Source organism: Nicotiana tabacum, chromosome 5 (genome assembly GCF_000715075.1).
Source record: "Nicotiana tabacum cultivar K326 chromosome 5, ASM71507v2, whole genome shotgun sequence".
NCBI classification, from domain to species: domain Eukaryota; kingdom Viridiplantae; phylum Streptophyta; class Magnoliopsida; order Solanales; family Solanaceae; genus Nicotiana; species Nicotiana tabacum.
The window spans coordinates 85,825,354-85,842,974 of NC_134084.1; the positions used below are offsets into that span (position 1 = coordinate 85,825,354).

A 17,621-nucleotide genomic window follows, 5' to 3' on the forward strand; every position below is an offset into this window, starting at 1 on the left:
GTTCCATAAATTCTAAACACTAATGTCTTATAGAGGAACAAAAGTCGAACTTAAAACCACTAATTGGACGGAAACTTGAACAAATTCGACAATTGCCAGTTATTGTCATCCATAAATATCTAACTGTAGAAGCATATATAGATGATGGAGTAGGATAAGGGTATGTTATGAGACCAAAATTGGAAGACTGACCATTGATTTTACTTGTATCTTTGCGGATAAAATGAAAATGAGTTGTGCCAAATCTTGCATTTTGTTTTGTTTTTTTCACTATAGTTCATATTATTAACCTCAAGGCTAAAATTGCCAAAACTTAAAAGATGAAAAAGGAATGATTATGACAAGAACAGAAACAAAAATGAACGAAAGGAATAATTACTAGTACTATTGTTCCTCTATAAAATTCTTTTCATATACTGAAATATCAAAAATTCAGATGCGATGCCATTTGGTTAATTCAAAACCAATGCTATAACTTTCGGCAATAAAAGAACATATTGAAAAGACCACCAAGCCAAAAGGACGTTTTTGTTCTTATTCGTTCTTTTGTTGGTTTATTTTCCTATTTCTTTCTTTTTCCTACATCACAAGGATTAAGAAAAATATAAATCACCCTTATATGGAGCGCTACCTCCTTTAATGTGCCTTATACGACACAAATTTAAATTAGTCGGAGTTTAACATAAGTTATCAAAAAACCAAAAAAGAATATTATGTACCGTTAGGATTTTGCCTTAAATTTTTAACCTATTAAGATTCTTTTTCTTGAAAGAAGGGGATAAAACTCCTAAAAAGAATAAATCTCTTTCATATGCCTTATCATTTTCTTGGAGAAATTTTGTAGTTCTATATATTGACTTTTAGAGATTCTTGTTTAGGATTTTATATTTTTATACTAGTTTTTATATGTAGGTCAATTGTCCAAATATTATTATAATGTCTTATTCTTTAATATATTTTTTTTCTTGTCCCGATTTATTGTCCACCAACTTTGTATTATTAACTTCCGCATACACCATATTATTTCGATCCCAACACATCAAATCAACCTTTTGGAACCTTATTGTTTAGTCGAAAGGAACGTGAAGCATAAGAGTGATTTCAGAAAATCTTTATGCCAAGTCCACATGCAAAAAAAAGTGATCTAGAAAAAAATGAATATCAGTATTTATTTCCATGAAAACTCCACCATCATCATTATATCTTAGAATATAAGGATTCATTATTCCCAATCAAATAAAAAATTCACCATCGCATCCAATCCCCAGAAGGATTGGCGTAATCCCAAATGAATAAGCCTTATTCCCATACCCTCCACAAACCCCAAATCTAACTTTTGGGATTTGGAATCCACTCAGCTTCTCTATTATGTCTAGTAAACAAGAATCCACCACTCTCCAAGATAAAATATATTAACTCATGTTGTTGGGAACTTAAAGAAAGAATAAGCATACCTAAGGGTAGAATAAGCATATTGCATCCAATCATGTGGTCTAATGATGAACGAAGAAAGTGCAAACATGGGAGATTAGAGTTTATTGCAACAAAGATAAAAAAATACTAAATAATTTCTTTCCATCTCACTAAGCATCGTGGACAAAGTTACCCGTACCTATACTGATAGGAGGTACCTGATACCATGTGAGAATCATGGAGGTGCAACAAGCTAAGCTAGACGCCACTATTTTACATGAGCGCCACTATTTTACATGGGCGCAAACTAGCCTAGGCATTACTGTTATAAATAAAAAGGACAGAATACACGTGTCAGGCAAAGGAATATGGAATTCTGATTCCAATTCCAATGAACAAGCATGTTACATCAAAAACTAATCAGATAGCCTTCTTATCTTACCTTTACACAGCACCTTTTAGCACTAACATTATTCCAAGCCACAACATCAGAATTCAGAATGACTCATTTGCACATCATATTTCTTTTCCCACCCCAAAAAAGGGTGGACCAAAAAATCAAAACATTTTATCAACATTCATCTGAAATAACTTCATGAAAATATAGATTTGTCACAAAAATGAAAATTGCTTTTAGTACACTGAAATATCCTTCTAATTAAAGAAATCAAGGTAAAAAATTTCTTTAGTAAGTCTACATTCAGTAATGTTGGAGAAAATCACCTAAACCCAATTTTATATTACCTGCTTTAAATAATAAATGCAAATTATAAAAGTTAATTTTCTTCAAAAGTATGGAACTTCTTTCACTGCTGGCTTAGCTTCATCTCTGCTTACAGTTGCCTTGCTCCCAAGCCAACATGAAGTGAATACAAGAACAAAAACCAGTTGATATTTACCAAAACCTAATGCTTTGAGGCGTCAAGGATCGGTAAATGGAAAATGGAGGATGTTATTACTGAGGTACTAGCTGATCAAGCTTCATTTGCTCCATCCATGCGCCCAGTTGATCAAATTGTCCATTCTGGGAACTCGATGTTGAGGCTTCTCTGATATCTGCACCAGGATTTGTAAGGCCTGATACACGAGATGCAGATTCGTCCTTAACTTCCTGTGGTGATTCTTTGACAAGAGATTGAACCCATGATAGATCAGGCTCCTCTCCACTGTTGGCAAGTTCAAATGATGATGATCTCCTTAGCCTACCAAACTCCTCAGTATTGACAGCCCAGTCTGGCTTTCCCATAGCTGTACCCCAGTTCGACCAAGAGTCTGCTGGAGAGCCAACAATGGCAGAGGCACTGGAGCCAAGATCACGTGAGCTGAGACTCCTAAAATGCTGCTGCTTGTCACTCTGAGCAAGTATTGAGGCACGGGAACTCATTGGTGAGATTGGTTCCATCCCTCGGGGAGACATATTCCGCATTGGCGGAACTCCAAAAGAGCCCTGCAATAGAGGACTTTCAACAGTTTTTGGTGAAAACCTTGTATTAATTGGAGATAATGTCGCCTGCTGCTGCTGGAATTGATTGAAACCTATAGATTTGTGGGTAGGGGAAAAAACAGCTTGAGGTAAAGAGTGATCGGAATATCTAGGAGATGAGCTCTCAGCGGAAAATGAATCCTCGAGATTAGAAGGGGTTAAGGTCCTAGGACGAACTGAATGGCTAAAAGAATTAGCATTCATGCTGGAGTGGGATAGGCAAGACAATTCATACAGTAGCTGCTTTTGTTGCACATCAAAATCTGACAACATAGTCAAATCTTCGGCAGGGATGTCTCTTGCATTGAGTGATGATCGCAAGCGGCTGGACTGAAGATTGCTGCCAGGAAGATGCAACGCTGGTACATTTTGTTGGGGCCAACCAATGTTCGAAATACCATTAGCCGAGGGAGACATTGGAGGAGTGAAAGCTGATGGGGGCATAACAGACACTGAGGAAGGAGAGCCTGGTATGAGGCCCATGGCAGCGGCGAAATCCAAGGCATTGGCAGCAGAAGTATTTGATCGAGGTGAAGGAACAGCAGAACCAGCAGAGACATACAGTGGCCTGAGTTCCTCCTGCGTGTGGGCAAAGAAACAAACTCTTCTATCGCAGTTTGTACCATCTTTGCAAAGCCGAGTTCGATATTGAGCAGGATGCAGCCAACACTCAAAAACCCCGTGAGCATATTCACACATATCCCCTCGTCGACAAGCTCCCTTGCGAAACTCAGGGCAAGGTACACAGCTGTAGTGGTACTTTCTTGGATCTCTTCTTCGAGCGTTTTCACCTGGATGGACAAATGGACATTCAGTCCAATCATGGGAGTATGCGCGAGAGCAAGGCTTGATCTTAAATGAGAACATCCTGAATTCATCTGTGGAGTAGATACTGTTTTTTATGTCAGGCATGGAGGGATCAATAGGGTATTCTTTCTTCTCTGAAGTAAAAGGCACAGGGAGATCACTAGATTTTGCACTCCTCGGGGAAGAAGTTGTGTCTGAAGCAGAAGATGGTGATCTATTTCCAGGAGAAGGCGAAAGTGGTGGAGAATTTGAGCTTGAAGTGGCCATAGACACCCTTAGGTTGCAGTCTTCGGTAGCATCAGTCTTGAGCAGATTTTCTAGGCAAGATGTCATGGTGTGAAACTTGGGAGAAATAACTATAACATCAAGAGGGCGATGGCCATTGGTATTTTTTATGTTTGGGTCAGCACCAGCTTCTACAAGAAGTTTGACGGCATCAACAGCATTCAAAGATCCACCGGAGGCAGCAAAATGAAGGGCAGTGCTATTATCACGGCCACAAGAATGATTTACATCAACTCCAGGTAGAGAAAGAATCAGTTTTAAAACATCAACACTACCATACATAGCAGCAACCATCAAAGGAGTTCTATGCTCGAGAACCATTTGCTTTGAGCCCTTTTGGCGCCCATACCACAGTCCAACCTCATGAATACCAGATATATCACGCTCCATCCAACTTTTAAATGCCTCTATATCGTTGTTGGCTGCAAATTCAAGCAAGCTAGCAAAAGTATCTTCAGTTTCAACAGTCAGATGATTCATGTTCATGTTTGTAGTACAACAAATACCAAAGCTGATGGTGTAACAAGATAACAATCTCTTTTCTAACAGCTACAGTCAAGAGTGTATACTCTCATCTCATAATCCAACTGAAAGAGAAGAAAATCTCGAATTAGTATCAGAACACAACAAATAAGGCAAAATTTATCACTGCAAAATCTACAGCAGCTCAGAGAAGAAGTCAATCTTCTGTGACAAATGATAAGAACTCATATTCAATGGCACGTTCGCAGGTTCAGAAAGCAGTTGATTACAAATTAGATCATTTGGACAAACCGAGAATACTCTTTATCACTAAAACACAACTCACCACAATGAGAAGACGAGCCTTGAAACCTATCTTCTGACTCTTAAAGAAAAAGAAAAGGCACATATCAAAGAGACTGATGGGAACAAATACTAATATTCTCAACCAAGACGGAAAAATAGGGGGGGGAAAAGAAGAAGAGAAAGACTCTGTCTTGACTAGGAATAAATTCACATACTTCTACTTTTGTAGATTTAAATTCTCATTTTTATTAAAAATAAAAGGACAGATTCTACTATTTCAGACCTTTCAAACATTAGAACAAGATGCTTGGAAAAAAAAAAAGATTACAGTTGAAGGAAATAAATTGAGTCAACAACAAAGACTTGTGCAGTGAGAAACAGGAAGAATGGCCAAGAAAAGAATCTCCCAAAGATTAACAAAATCTTTCCAACTAAAAACTGGGATAAAAAGAAAAAGGTAAAAAATTGTAGACCATCGACCAAAACCATTGTCCAAACTCCAAAAACCCATCACACACCCATTTATTCACACACCCATTTATTCATCCCTTTCTATAATTAACAATATTAACATAAATTTCATATCTAGTAGCTTTGGCACAAGAAGTGCATAAACATTGACAGTGATATATTAAACACATGGGAAATTAAATTTGGAGGCATTTCTCACCAAAATTTGAGGTAATAAGAGCAAAGTGTATCCCTAGCAGCAGATCCCTACACTTTCATGTTCATCACTACATATATATGGGCTATGTATATATAGAAAGAGAAAGTGGGTAAGAATTGATTTTTAGAGATCTAGAGAGAGAAAGTTGTGAGAACTCAAGAAGTGGAGAGCTGCTGCTGCTGCTACTACTTCTTCCTCTTTTTTCTTCGCCATTTCCTATGCTCTCTCTCTCTTTCCCTTGCTTGCTTTTTCTCTCTTTTATTCGGTCATTATTACTATTATTAGAGGGCTTAGTAGTAATTATACGAATAGCAATACTCTATTAAGATTAATGCGCTCTCTTTGTGTGTGTCGCTTTATCTTTTGGGTTGAAATGAACGCCTGTCCAATGAAACCATCTTGCTATATAGTAAGCACATTTGCCCCATACAATGAATAAAATAATATGGTCTCAAAGCAAAATAAAATTTACTACTCTTTCTGAGCAAGTGATTAAGTTGTCTTTTTATTTTGATTCAAAATAAGTATTCATTTATATAATTAAAAATAATTATTTTTCTAAAATTATCCTTATGTACATATCCCTAAAAAGTCTTTTAGTCCTCACATTAAATTATGCTGCAATATTTAATTAAGAGTAATTTAGTCACACTAACTATTTTTATCTAGAATTTAATATTTTTTAATAGGTATATCCAAGGCAAAATTGATCACTTATTATGGACAGAAGAGAGTATAGTTCAACGGGTCATTTGGTATGATGAATAAGTAAAAATAATCCTGGAATAATAATTTAGTACCTCATTATTCATTGTTTGATTATTAGTCCTTGAATAAGTTATTTTATGATTAGTATCGGATAACTTATACATGCTAGAGGTCCCAAGATAAGTTATCACAAGATAAAGCAGTAAAATTGATAATCTTGAGATTAATACACTATACTAAACTGTCACGATCCAAAACCCACTATAAGTTGTAATGGCGCTCAACGTCACTGTTAGGCAAGTCAACGACGAACCATCTCAATAATTATTCATTTTATTACTTTAGAAATCATAAATTTTATTAAATAAAGAATTTAATGCATTTAAAATCATGGATACATACAATATTAATAAAATATAAAATAAAAATGTGTCAATAGTAGTGCAAAACTATAACATCTATAAACCTATTCCAAAATTCAGTGTTACAAGTGCATGAACATCTACTAGGAAGTATCCTAATAATATTAATACATCTGTCTGAAATATAAAATAGATAGGATAACATAAATAAACATGATGAAGACTCCGTGTACTGCAGATCGTAACATGAGATGCAGCTTACCTTAAAGTCCCCTCAATAGTTGCGTCCTTGCGCCCAAATGACCATTAGAGATATACCTGCACAATAAGTGCAGAAGTGTAGCATGAGTACGTAAATCAATACATACCTAGTAACTATATAACCTAACCCCGGAGAAGTAGTAACGAGGGGTCGATATCGACACTTACTAGTGGTCTAATAAACCAATATAATAAATTAACAAGAGATATGAAACACATCAGTAATAATGAAGCAAGAACTGTAAATAATATAGTCCTCCAACCTGATGACAGCATAAATTTCTCAAAATCTCACGTGTTATCTCAACAAATACAAGAATCAAAGGCTACCTCAAAGGGGGGGATATCAAGCGCCATCTCAACAAATAAGGCATCTCATGTAACTGCCATATCCCAATCAAAGAGGAATCTCATGAATATTCGTACTTCTAGCAGTATTACGCACGAGTTATGTTGAGGTCGTACGGTCCGATTCAGAATAATGTGTACACTGTTGAGGGTAATCGGCGCGAACCATAGATGCATCTCAATATACTACTAAGGCGTTCTGTCCAATCCATAGGGAAGAAAGAAACTTATCGAATTTACGGGCCACGTGTTTGCAACACAGGTATAGGAGCATAAAGTAAACATGACTTTTATCATTTATCAAATATCTCGCCAAACAACTCAAGGTGATAAAGCTCGGCCGAATATATTCCCAATTAAATTTTAATTATAAATTCAAGTAATTAAACAAGCAAATTAAGTTCAAATAATTCAAATATTACATGATAAAGTCCTAAGTCTACCTGGGCATAAACATGCTTTTAGCTATGTACGGACTCTCGTGCGAGGTGACGTATGTATCCCCCACAACAAGTAACACGTAACAAATATATCACCTATGGGGTAATTTCCCCCTCACAAGGTGAGACAGGAGACATTTGTTAAAATGGCTATTTAACAAATAGCCATTTTTTTATTTCAATTGCAGCCTATGTAACCAGCCCAAAGATTCTATGGCGATTCAAATTCTGCAACTTTAAAATTGTGTCTTATTATTTGAGACTTTGCAGATTTAACAGGTCTAAAAAATCAGTAGGCAAGCTAATAGGTCTTTGACACTTAGTCCTAATTCATACAGCATACTTCTTGCTCACCTAGATATCATGTTCTAAGTTTTGTTAAATACCTGAAACAATTGTCTGAGACGTGCATTTATTTGTTCTGCTTGTGGAGGTAAAAAATGTGAGCCATTACTTGTTCCTTCTTTATGTGCAGTCCTAACTATTTTGATTCACGCTTAGACTTTTCTCCTTTAAATAACTTAGGAGGGTCTAGAACTGTCCAAAAGTAGAGGTCCTAAGATACCTCCAGGGCCACGAGGAAGGGACTGGTAGTGCACACATAAGATATTTTCAAGGTTGCTAGAGCGCTTTAGGCTATGACCAAGGGGAGGGAATTGGATCACGTGTAGCCCCTCATTGAGGAGTGATTACCGGGCATTGCGTGGGGTGATCCTATAGGCTAACCAACCTCGAACCCCTCGTTCCCAATTTTCGATGTTTAAACTTTACTTTTCTCCATATATGTGCAACTTGCTCAAGTCTTTTCCTTTTATCTCCTTACTTGAGTCATACAATGTCCAAAATATGCCTTTATTTACAAGAATGTGTTTAAACTATTTATTTGCCAAAAGGACTAATTCATAAGTATAAGTTCGGCCGGGACCCACCATTTTGGACCGAGAGGGGTGCCTAACACCTTCCCCTCAAGGTTATTTCGAGCCCTTACCCTAAATCTCTGGTAATGCAAACTAGTCTAAGAGTTAATCGCTCTAGGTGCCCTAACGCACCATAATCCGTTAGGTGGCGACTCTTCAAATACCCAATTCCCAAAAGGAAATGAGTTACTACTCCCCCATAAATGTCAGAACCCGGACTTCTCTTTCCCCGCGGAGAATAAAAAAAGGGGTTGGACACCCACTACTTTGTGTTCGTGGTCCTTGAGCCGCATTCGCGAAGGCTTAACTCCTCCAGGCCTCCAGCTCCCCTTCCTTCTTCGCGTTCATGACTCCTTGTTGTGTTCGTGAAGCGCACCTCAACCTATTCTCCGCATTTGCGACCCCTATGTTATGTTTGCAACCCATGTGTCATGTTCGCGACCCATGTGTCGCATTTGCAACGTATATTTTCCAGCAGCCAAAAAACTTCTTCGCAAACGCAGACATACCATCGCGTTTGCAAAGAACCACACTAGACACTAGCATCAGCAAATCATACAAACCTGGTCCGAAACCACCTCAAAACACACCTGAGGCCCCCAGGATCCCGTCCAGTGATACCAACAAGTTTCAATATCTTATCCAAACTTATTCAAAGGCTCGAAACGCTAGGAATAACATCAAAACTGCGAATCGATGATTAAATTCCTTCTTTTAACTTTTAAACATTCAAACTTCACCGAATACATCCGAATCACGCATAAACATTCCGGAATGACATAAATTTTACGTACAAGTCACTGTCATGATCTCAATTTTCCTCCGTAGGATGTCATGATGTTATCGAATCTTTAAGACTAGGTAAGCCTAACACTTACTGAATAAATAGCGAAATTCAACCAATAACTATTAAATATGAAATAGAAATTTCTATCCAAAGCTGACAATCCCAAAACTAGTCGTACAAGTCATAAGCTCTACTGAGTTTGCTAAAAAATCTCTAAGTACAATTGTTCTGGAATAGAAATAAATTGTACACAAATAACTTCCGAATGAGACTCTGAGGCCTACAACGCGACGATATGTATACCTTGAAGTCTCCACAGAAATATTTGATCCATTATTTAGCTATCCACAAACTTCGAAGTACTTGGATCTGCACAAAAATATATAAAGTATAGTATGAGTACACCACAGTCGATACCCAGTAAGTATCAAGACTAACCTCGGTGGAGTAGTGACGAGATACAAGTCAAGATACTCACTAGACAAAGTAACCTATGCAGTATAGAAGTATAAAGCTAATATTGGAAAACAGAAATCAGTAAATGCCAACAAAATCAATATGTGATATAAAGAGTAAAGCAACAAGAACACCAAGAAGTATTGTTGAAACCAAATAAGGAACACAGAGGAGAATCAATTAATCAAGTCGTGCTAACACAAGATTCACAACGAAATCACCCCGTGATACCTCATTTCATAGTCACAAGTCAAAGGTCTCAACCCACCATCATGTACTCACGGCACGTCGTGCCCACATCTCGAATCACAACCGCACGGACAACTCACATGCCAATATCCCAATCCGCCTTGTATGAGCTCATATTCATAATCCGCCCAGCATGGTCTCAAGCTCACAATCACAATCCACCTGGCATGATCACAGGCTCACAATCTGCCCAGCATGGTCACAAACTCACAATCACAATTCTCTCGTCATGGTCACAGTCTCAAAATCACAATCCATCTGTTATGGTCACAAGTTCAATATCAATATGGAAACAGATAATATAAGAATATATGGGCATGATCAATAAATGTCAAGTTTATACTCCTGAACTAGCATAAGTGGTATGTTACGGTATATGCTAGTGCGAGTGCACTACTGCAGCCCAAGTCAACAAGTAATATCAAAGACATCGAGTAGCTTATCGAAACAACAAATCAAGTCACGTAAGGTGTATGACAAAGACAAGGAAAAGCACATCATCATACGAAAATCACCAACATAATATCTTCGAACCATCACACATCATCCCTGATATTGCCACCCTTATCTCTCTATTAGCCACTCGTATCACTCCGTGTAATAGCCACCCTTATCACTCCACCCTGATAATAACATTTGCCACTCTTATCTCTCTGATACACTTGTATCACTTTGTATAATACCCACCCTTATCACTCCGGGACAATAACACAATAGCCACCCTTATCACTCTGTACATTCAACAACGGTGAAATGCCACCCTTATGCTCTGCATAACAACAACGGTGAAATGCCACCCTTATACTCCGCATAACAACAATGGTGAAATGTCATCCTTATACTCCATATAACAACAACCAAAACCACACAATAATTCACAAATGCTAGCATCACAACAATACGACGTATCAACTCGTAACATAAGTGTCCATAGGCCACAACCTTTCCAAAGATCCAACAATATCAATATTTCCAAAATAAATAGCCAACGACTCAAATAAAATGTGTATAAAATCTCAATAACAACAACATGAATGGGAAAGCAACTCAACAAGGAACGACACCCCTTTTTTACACAACTTCAATTAAAATAGATTAATGACTTTTGATAACTTTAATTCCAATTAATTATTTAAGGATAAACTCAATAGTGAAAGTATTTCCATGAAATGACAAACTTCGGCTCCTACTTTATGAATTAGGATAACAATGAAAGAGATGGCACGAACCAGTACTACGTCTGAATGCATGAGAATAACCTGGCAACAAAAGGGATATCATGTACATCAACTTCAACTAAGAATAACTCCACAATAAAAGAAATCACATAATGATAAAAATGATAACAACTTTGTATAAAGCATATAAGAGCAAACTTGATAAGTAAAGAATGTGACATGTAACGACAACTTCAAATAAAGCATGTGATAATAGATATGACGAATAAAAGATACAACATGTGCTAACAATTCTAAATGAATACATGAAAGAAGCCTAAGAGTTTAAACCAGTCAATAAAATTACCTATAAGCCCGAGTACATACTCGTCACCTCGCGTACATGGCTTTCACATGACACAAATAGCACAAACGACTCAAATCCTAAGGGGTAGTTCCCCCACACAAAGTTAGGCAAGATATTTACCACAAAGAAGCTAAACCGATACTCTAAATGACCTTCTCATATGAAACAAACCTCCGAATGGTTCAAATCTAGCCAAAATAACTCAATATCATAAATAAAAATCATAGAAAATAATTTTGGATAATAAAGCTTCGATCTTTAATGAAAACTAAAAAGTCAACCCCAAGCTCGTACCTCAGAAACCGACAAAATTCACAAAATTCAAAAACTCATTTAATTACGAGTCCAACCATACTAATTTCATCCAATTCCAACTTCAAATCGATGTTCAAAACCCAATTATTCTCTTTAGAAAACGTTTTGATAAAAACCTCCCAATTTTCCAATCAAAACATGGATTAATTCACAAATGAGCTACTGGAATCATGTTAAAATACAACAATTGAGATTAGATATTGACCCCATGAAAATACGAGAAGAAAGCCACAAAATTCACCTCAATTGGAGCTCTAGAACTCAAGATATGCTCAAAACACCAAAAGAACGCAGTCCGATTTTTTTATACACAGGCATTTCCGCTTTTGTGCCCAAATAGCTGCACCTGCTCATTTTCAGCTGTCATTTCTGCTTTTTCTAACCATTTTTTACACCTATGGGGCCGACCCAACTTCGCATCTGCGAAGCACCAGCACCAGCTCTCTTCTTTGACACTAAAATGAGCATAACTCCCTCATACGATGTCCAAATTTGACGATTCTTTTTGATATGGCTCCGTAATTATGATACGGACCTAGTTCTTCAATCAAAATAGGAATTGGAGCTCATTTTATTAATATGGTACCATTTATGCTTGAAGAAATGACGTCGGAACATTAAAAAACGAGCGTAACACTACCCAAACCTATCCGAAACCCACCCGAGCCCCTCGGGATCTCGTCCGAACATACTAATAAGTCTCAAAATATGGTACAGACCTACTCGAGGCCTTAAATCTCACATAAGAACATCAAAACCACAAATCACACCTCAAATCGAACTTAATGGATTTATGAACTTTCAACTTCTACAACTCGCACCGAATCATATCAAATCAACTCGGAATAATCTCAAATTTTGCATGAAAGTCCCAAATGACATAACAGAGTTATTCCAACTCACAGAATTGCAATCCGAGCCCAATATCCACAAAGTCAACTTCTGATCAAACCTCTCAACCTTCCAAACCTTCAACTTTCCAATTTTTACCAAAATGCATTAAATCAATCTACGGACCTCTAAATCCAAATCCAGGCATGAACCTATGTCCAAAATCACCATACGAAGATATTGGAATCATCAAAACACCATTCTGAAGTTGTCTATCTAAAAATCAAACTCCGGTTAAATCTTACCGCATAAGCTTCTAAAACAAGAATCATCCTTCCAAATCAATCCCGAATCATCCTAAATCGAACTCGACCACACACGCAAGTGATAATACATAATACGAATCTACTCAAGACCTTAAGCCACCGAATGAGATGCTAATTCTCAAAAAGACCGGTCGGATCGTTATAGTCACAAATCACAATACGAACATTTTCCAAGGCTTAGAATTCTGAACGGACATCGATAACACCAAAGACCACTTCAACTCGAACTTAGAAAATTCTAAAACTTTTCCAACTTCCTACTATAAGTGTCGAAACACTCCCGATCTACCCGAAACTCGACCTGAATATATGCCCAATTCCAAAATTATCATACAAACCTATTGGAATATTTAAACCCCGATTCTGAGGTCATTTACTCAAAAGTCAAACCTTGGTCAACTCTTCCAACTTAAAGCTTCTGAATTGAGAAATATTCTTCCAAATCAACTCCGAAATTCCCAAAAATCGAAACCAACCACGCATGCAGGTCATAATACATAAAATGAAGTTACTCAAGGCCTCAAACTGCCGAACGACGTGCTAGAGCTCAAAACGACCGGTCAGATCTTTATATTTTCCGCCACTAAAACATACGTTCGTCCCTGAGCCAAGAATATGTCCGGAGTTGCCCAAAATCACTATTTGACTGCACACACGCCTACCCATACCATTATAATCCATATGAGCTAAAGCCAGACTGAAGATTCTTCCTACTACCTTAGCCCACAAGCCTTAGAACCAATTTCCAACATCCGAAATTTTCTTTAAGGTCTGATTCTAACATACGAATACCATATCAAACTCAACACGCTGAACCAAAACATGATCATCCACCCATGCTATAATCACATATTGCACCGCATAATTCGTATGCCATAATAATATCCTTCAACCATAATAGTTGCAACTGCACGAACCTGATGCACATAGTATACCTCATAACACATATAAGCCATATTCCAACCCTCGTAATACTGCAATGATGAAAGAGATGTGTATAAACTCATAACCACTTGCCAAATCAATACTTATGGAGCCTCTCTACTTGACAAGAACCATTGCCTTACTATGAGTTGATTAGTGACATTTCCCTTCTAATATACATCATATAAATCCGATTACACTGATTCTAGGTCACACAACCTCATTTCACCCGGTACAAGCTGGGCAATAAGTCACCTCAAACATCGCCTAAATCTCCTACAATGCCACCAATGCGTCATAAGCCATCATTCGAATATGAACAATAAGGGAAAACAAACTCTGGTGAAGAACTATCCAATTGCCATAACGAATAAGACAGCCAACCAAATACTACTTACCTATCTCAAAGATAATAAATAGAACACACAAGGTGCATACAAGGAACCGTACCCATCATGATACCGTTGGAGCACACAACTCGACCCGAACATCATACCCGTGGCGGCATGTCACCCGATCCACGCATAATAATCAATAAGGAAATACCCATCAAGACATAATGCTCATACCCACAAAATACCCAAATATCGACCATAAGAACGTCAAGTGCATAAATATAACTCTGGGGAGACCGATAGTGTCATGCACTACAAAAACCCAATCATGACTAAGGTGCAATAAACAACCAGTATCTCCAGAGCTGTCTCGCTCATATAATACCACCAGCTACGCCAGATCACAACACACACTTGAATAATTAGGCCATCTCACAACCCATATGGCATAAAAGAGTAGCACCTAAAATAAACAAAGACAAGAATATCATCCACCATGCCCGAAGACTCATCCATAAGCAATGCTATACCAAATAAGCATATTTGATCTAGTGTAGAATATATATTCACATTAGGCCTACCCACGGACCTCAAAGCTGATTCTGATCATCCCCCAATAGGTATATAACCTCCCAAAGATCCACAATGACCCTATGTATGATACATACGATCGACCGTCGAATCCGGAACAAACTTCCATAGTTCACAACCAAAAGAATAGAGTGTCTCTCAAACATAAATTCTCCACCCAATGATAGTACCAGAATCTTGGGGTGCTTATCGGGCGGATAATTATGCTCAACAGTTCGGCTTATCAGTTATTAGATTATAAATATAGTAATCCGCTAGCCATCCAATAAGACAATCGGAAGATTGGTATCGGATTAACAATTATTGGGCAGTTTATCGGCTAAATTGAATAGAAATTTTTTGAACAACCCTAGTCTTGTGAATACCAAATGGCCAAATTTCATAGTTCACTAGCTTTTATCATTTCAACTTACCATTCATAATCCTCAATCCATTACTCAATGAAGACTTTTCATGCAGTACAGAACAATCTCTGGAACAATTTTTTGAGTACTCAATGAAAGCTTGTCATAAAGGTCATGACTTTCTCTAGAAGAAATCAACTACGAACGAAGATATACATATTGTCATGCATAAGAAGGTAAAAATGTAAATATAAAATTTTTTAACGGATTAACTGTTTATCCGATAAAAAAATTAAGTAATCCGCCCCCAAATCGTTTAGTCATTATTATAAAATCTCAATCCGTTCACCATCCATTACCCCAATAACTTGATACTAATAAGCAAATAAACTATCGGTTCGGCTTAATTAACGGTTATGGTTTGGTTAACGGTTACGGTTCAGTTTTGAACAGCCCTACCAGAATCTCCATACATGATTTCAATCCATGCCCCTTAAATGACTGACACACCATACTCATACGATCATCCTGTGGGAGATACTCCCACGACATTCTGTGCCAGGTAGCAAAGTTTGCACATCTATGTTACCAACCGTACTAATTTTGTAATGCCAATTAAGAATCCATAAATCAACATACAATGCCTCTTCCACAGAACACCATTTTTAGGTGACTCAAAAATAGCACCAGCATACTCTGAACATCTGAATTCTTTCCCTGCTCCTCCGAGCTCGTGACATTCTTTTTAAAACTAAACCGCAACCTTGATCCTCAACTTTCAGTTTCCATACTGCTAACTGCACCTATCATGCTTCTACACTAGAGTACAAGAATCTCATCATAACTCCTAAACCACCAGTATAATAAACACTTCATCAGCTAAAATGTTTCTCTTAAATCATTTCATAAGAACAATTGCAGCACGCAACCAAATTCCTATTACCACAGAAAATGCAACCTCAAGTCGTGTTTTAAACTGTCATTACTCTTCCGGGATCCATTTACACATAACAAAATCATTAGAATCAAATACCTCCAAATCAATCAAACTATGGTGGTTGTCAACACTGCACGTACAAACATGAATCAACTGTATAACTTTACCACACTAAAAGAACCGATCATCTCCTTAACCATGCTGATCCAAACCACTACTAACTGACTCCACTTCTTCCGGTTTACCCTTGATTTGCCTTCAAAATAATACATTTATTCAAACATATAACTAACCTCAAACAACAGTCATCCGGATGACCCAAATCACGAAACCGCATCGTCTCAATACCCATAAGTTATTTTATACTCTCCTCATGCACTAAATAGTATCTCCAATTGATACATCCATTCTAAAAGATCTTCAGCAAACCCGAAGTTGTCTCTCCTATTTCTCTAATGTTATACCGCAGACCCGATGATAACATAGGAATTCTACAAGTTCCCTTCACACTCTGCTGCAAAACCCAATCCTCAGCCATATAACGAACCCGAAAATTCTTTGGCACCACTTAAATTCTTGAGCCCACTAGAACCGTTGTTAAGAGTCGCCCTCTCCGACCTGATCCCAAATATATAGCTAGAAACCAATGCTCCGGTAACACATGAATACCCAGAAGAAGAAATAGAATGACTCTCTTTCCTTGCAGATTACCTTCACGAAAAAGCATCAAATCTGGGTCATTTCACAAACTTCCCACAATAATAAGGTGAAATAGTACAAAACAAATTCCTTGCTCGACTTACCCCTGATATTCTCTTCTTTTAGTCATAAATAATCCACCAACCTACAGATAACCCGATATTGCCAAGGCACATAACCATGCGACCCAATTGTAGACGGTAGGCTCCCCCACTTAACTTTAAGCCATAATCACATAAATCTATAAATCACAATGACTCCTCCTTCTCGGTTACCATGATTTTGCCCCGCCACTCCACTAAATTCCTCGCAATCTCTTGTTAATCTTTTCATAACATAAATTATCATCCCTAAATGCACACTCCACCTCTTGATCGCTACACCATCTTCTTCAAGTGATCCCAGCTCACATCATAGTATGTACTTCTTGTTGGATAGAAACTAGAATTCTTCGTAAGACCTTCATAAGAAATTATGCAACCCCTAATACCTCACAAGAGATAGCCTACCTGTGTAACCCCATTTCGACATCTTCCAACGATATTGCCCTGATTACAGCCACCATAAAACAAGATAATCCCCCTGATCCCATAGTCACCCACCAGCTATACACGCCAGTTCATTTCCATCAATATCAAATGAAGGTCCAGCGATGCATTCAAAACTCGAAGTCATATTACATCCCCAAGCAAACTCTTTCCATCATATCCAAATTTTTGAAGCACAGAAGCCACCATCTCAAACAAAGTACACAAACTTAGTGTTTGGTCCACCATGACCCAAATTACTCTAAGCTTCCACAAGGCAGGTGGCTATCCTACCACGAATTCCATAAAATACG

General features: G+C 37.6%; 1 protein-coding gene across 2 annotated transcripts; it reads right to left on the reverse strand.

Moving 5' to 3' along the window:
• Nucleotides 1-1,979: 1,979 nt before the first annotated feature.
• Nucleotides 1,980-5,805, reverse strand: LOC107789235 (zinc finger CCCH domain-containing protein 30-like). Of its 2 annotated transcripts, none has more exons than XM_016611013.2 (2): nucleotides 5,427-5,805; nucleotides 1,980-4,575 (listed from the first exon to the last, which is right to left on the reverse strand). In XM_016611013.2, exon 2 carries the CDS (start codon nucleotides 4,472-4,474, stop codon nucleotides 2,369-2,371), a length of 2,106 nt encoding a protein of 701 aa, XP_016466499.2. In that variant the 5' UTR covers nucleotides 4,475-4,575; nucleotides 5,427-5,805; the 3' UTR covers nucleotides 1,980-2,368. The 2 variants fall into 2 exon arrangements, with proteins under 2 accessions (XP_016466499.2, XP_075109838.1); XM_075253737.1 differs by lacking the exon at nucleotides 5,427-5,805 and adding an exon at nucleotides 4,797-4,952.
• Between the last annotated feature and the right edge of the window lie 11,816 nt (nucleotides 5,806-17,621).

Coding starts and splice junctions, on each gene's coding strand:
- LOC107789235 (XM_016611013.2), bottom strand. CDS start 4,474: ATGAACATGAATCATCTGACTGTTGAAACTGAAGATACTTTTGCTAGC.